Source organism: Petaurus breviceps, unplaced genomic scaffold, assembly GCF_028583685.1.
Source record: "Petaurus breviceps papuanus isolate PSGF00001 unplaced genomic scaffold, PetGlider_PUasm1.0 126, whole genome shotgun sequence".
Taxonomy (NCBI): Eukaryota; Metazoa; Chordata; class Mammalia; order Diprotodontia; family Petauridae; genus Petaurus; species Petaurus breviceps.
In genome coordinates this window covers 69,891,052-69,894,174 of record NW_027185655.1, presented here as the reverse complement: position 1 = coordinate 69,894,174, position 3,123 = coordinate 69,891,052, and the positions used below count along the sequence as shown (strand labels likewise).

General features: G+C 33.2%; 1 protein-coding gene across 2 annotated transcripts in view; it reads right to left on the bottom strand.

Annotated features, from left to right (window-relative positions):
- Positions 1–484: 484 nt before the first annotated feature.
- Positions 485–3,123, bottom strand: part of SCRG1 (stimulator of chondrogenesis 1) — a 17,303-nt gene continuing 14,664 nt past the window's right edge. For both annotated transcript variants that reach the window (XM_069096858.1, XM_069096863.1), the window contains one exon: positions 485–2,542. In XM_069096858.1, the coding sequence (XP_068952959.1) occupies positions 2,488–2,542 (55 nt within the window). In that variant the 3' untranslated portion in view covers positions 485–2,487. The remainder of the gene's footprint in view (positions 2,543–3,123) is intronic.

Genomic DNA, 3,123 nt, shown 5'->3' with positions numbered 1-3,123 from the left:
CTGTGATTATTTATGGAGTTTTAAAAAGGCCTACTAAAATTTCATCTGAAATTACCTTTAATGGAAAGGCATGTATGGGGGAGGAAGCAAATTTGCAAAATCTTTCATTTTTCCTCTACTTATTTGTTTACCATTTTGGTAAAATGATGCCAACTGTATAATAGCTCCCTATGGTAAAGAACTAAACCACAGAATATTAAAAAAAAAATCAGAGGCTATCGGTTGGAAGAAATCCAGAGAAATTTTATGGAGAGTCATTAATCAAAAAGTATTATTACTTGTTTGCAATGTGTTCAATGATGCATATGTATGTGAGGTCTCCTATAATGAAGGCTTAGCACATGTATATGCATATAAAGAAAGTAAAATTCTATGTCCTATTTAAGTGTTTGCCATCTGAAATTATTTTTATGAAGAATAAAGGGTAACTTCATTGATTTTTCAGTGTAATCAAAAGTTGTCATAAAGCTCAAATGCTAATATGTAGCATCAATTCATTGTTTATTCACTATAGTTGAACAAAGTATTTGCTTTTTAGGAATAGGTATATCAGCATATAGAAGAACATATGTCATCATGCAAGAGTTACATAAAGCAAGCTTTTTCAACATTCATGTTTTACATGTAATATTGTTCAAAAAAGCTTTTATTTGGAAATGACAATGGATGTTTTCCCTTCTATAATTTGCTATTGGATGACAGAAATTGAATGTCATGTTACAAAATAATTTTCAGAAAGGACAAGATGAACAAGTATTGTTATCATCAGTGTTGCGCAGTTCTCTACATTAATAACTTGGTAGTAGTAGTTTATGAAACATTAGCATTCTTATTTTCCAAATACCATTTTTTTCTCATTAGATTTCTGTCACACTAATGTGAGAACAGTTATTAGAAAGCTCATTCTTTCCACACATATTCTCTGATGATAATATATATAATCATGAACAAGGAAAATAAATCTTTGAAACTTTCTCTTTCAGAAGGAGTTTAGAGCATGCAGAGAAAGACAGGGTTACTTATTCTGTGTCTAACTAAGCTCAAAAAAAGAATCCATTTCAGATGGGAGAGGTAGTAGATAGGAGGCCAAATCATCAGTCTGGCATTGCGTAAACAAAATAACTACTAAGGGCTTAATTTTCTTTTCACTTTTCAACTGTGGGCAATCGGTAGAAATATTCCAAATTATTATTAACAACAACAATAATAGCTAACATTTATAGCACTTTAAGTTTTGCAAATCACTTTAAATTTGTTATCTTGTGTGGTTCTAACATAGATCCTGTGAAGTAGATGCCACTATTATCCCCATTTTACAGATGAGGAAACTGGAATAGACAGAAGTCAAGTGATTTGACCAGTCACACACCTAGTAAATGTCTGAAACTGATTCCAGTTCCAGCATTTGGATTGCTTGTGCCATTCACTAAGTGAATTTTACAGAATGTGTTGAATGCAGCACACCTTCAGGTTTGTTTGTCAGTATACTTGAAAGTTGAACTGATATATTATTATACACATCAGTGACCCCCTTCCCTTGATTTCATGTGGTCAACAGGTGACTTTGGAGACCTTTGTATCAGTGACGTTTTGTAGATTTTATTTGCAGGATGACATACAAAGTTGTTTCTAATCCTTTTATTAAGTTTACTTTAGATTAATGATCAAATCAGTGAAGGCAATAAGCAGTTATGTCAAGTGATATAATGTGGCAGCTGTGTAAAGAGTAAATTTTCACTAAAAGAGTACATTTTCAAGGTGACCTTGAATATGCTCTTAATGACCACAGGTGTCAAGTTAGAAATGAGTGTATTCTCAGCAAAACTTTTAATCGGAAGTCATAGATGTTAATAAGGTGGGTGGGAGATATTCTCCTGGTTATACTGAATGGCTACAGAAAATTTACCAATCCATTGACTTAACAAAGAGATGTGTGTGTGTGTTTGTGTGTGTGTGTGTGTGTAGGGGGAAGAGAAATATATTTGGAAATGACTATTATGTAAAAGAAAAAGGCATCAATAAAATTGTTTTTCAAAGATCAGTCTGTTATTAGCATCCACAAGGAGAGAGGAAAATTAAATCAGCATATTTGTTTGTTTGTCACTAGTCAAACTAGTTAAACTAGGCAAACTTTTTGCCCTGGACTACTAGGGATTTACATTTTGCCTTAAGATATTGAATGGAAGCAACCTCTCATAATGGTTAATTTTTTATTATTATTACTATATAGATTTGTTGGGGGTATGCTGTAGAATACATATGGCATTTTAAGATTTTGCAAAGCATTTGATCTCATTTGATCCTTATAACATCCTTGAAAGGTAGGTTCTATTATCTCCATTTTACACATAAGCATCTTAGACTCCAAAAGATTAAGCAGTTTCCTTAGGGTCACAGTTAGTAAGAGCTGGAGTCAGAATTCGAACCTTGGTAATCTCTAGTCCATATCCTGTTATAGACTATGACATGCTGCTGTTCTGAAGATTCTCACTGGTTGTTGCAAGGGATCACAAAAGAGATCTTCGGCCCAAAGAAGATGTCTCTGAAATAAATTAAACACATTCAGAAATGTTAGTTTATGAAATGTTTTGGTGGCCTAAAGTTTGACCTTGTCCCCTGGATTTCAAAAGTAACCACTCTTTGATGCTGATGAAGTACAAAAGGGACATAAAATATATTTGATCCCCTTGGGAAAAAACAGAATAATTAATCTTTGTTTCCTCTTCTAGACTCAATCCCATTGTACATGAATAAAACATTCAGTGAGTTCTGGGATTCATAAGAAAAAAGAAAGATGTTTAATTGTAATCCAAAAAGACTAATGAATATATGTAAATCTTAGTTTTGTTTATATAATAAATATTATGAAATATTAAATTTGTTCTTCCTTCCCTTCAAAAGCCTTCTTACTTTATGCCAAAGGTGCCCTTATCCAAGGGTTACATATATTATTAGTGGTCGTTTCTTACACATATGCCAAATATGAGTGTAGTGTAGAGTGGCCTCAGAGAGCAGGCCTTGTAGTCAGTCAATAAGATCTGATTTCAAGCCATAACTGTCACTTATTGGCTGGGAAAAGGAAGGAAGGAAGGAAGGAAGGAAGGAAGGAAGGAAGGAAGGAAG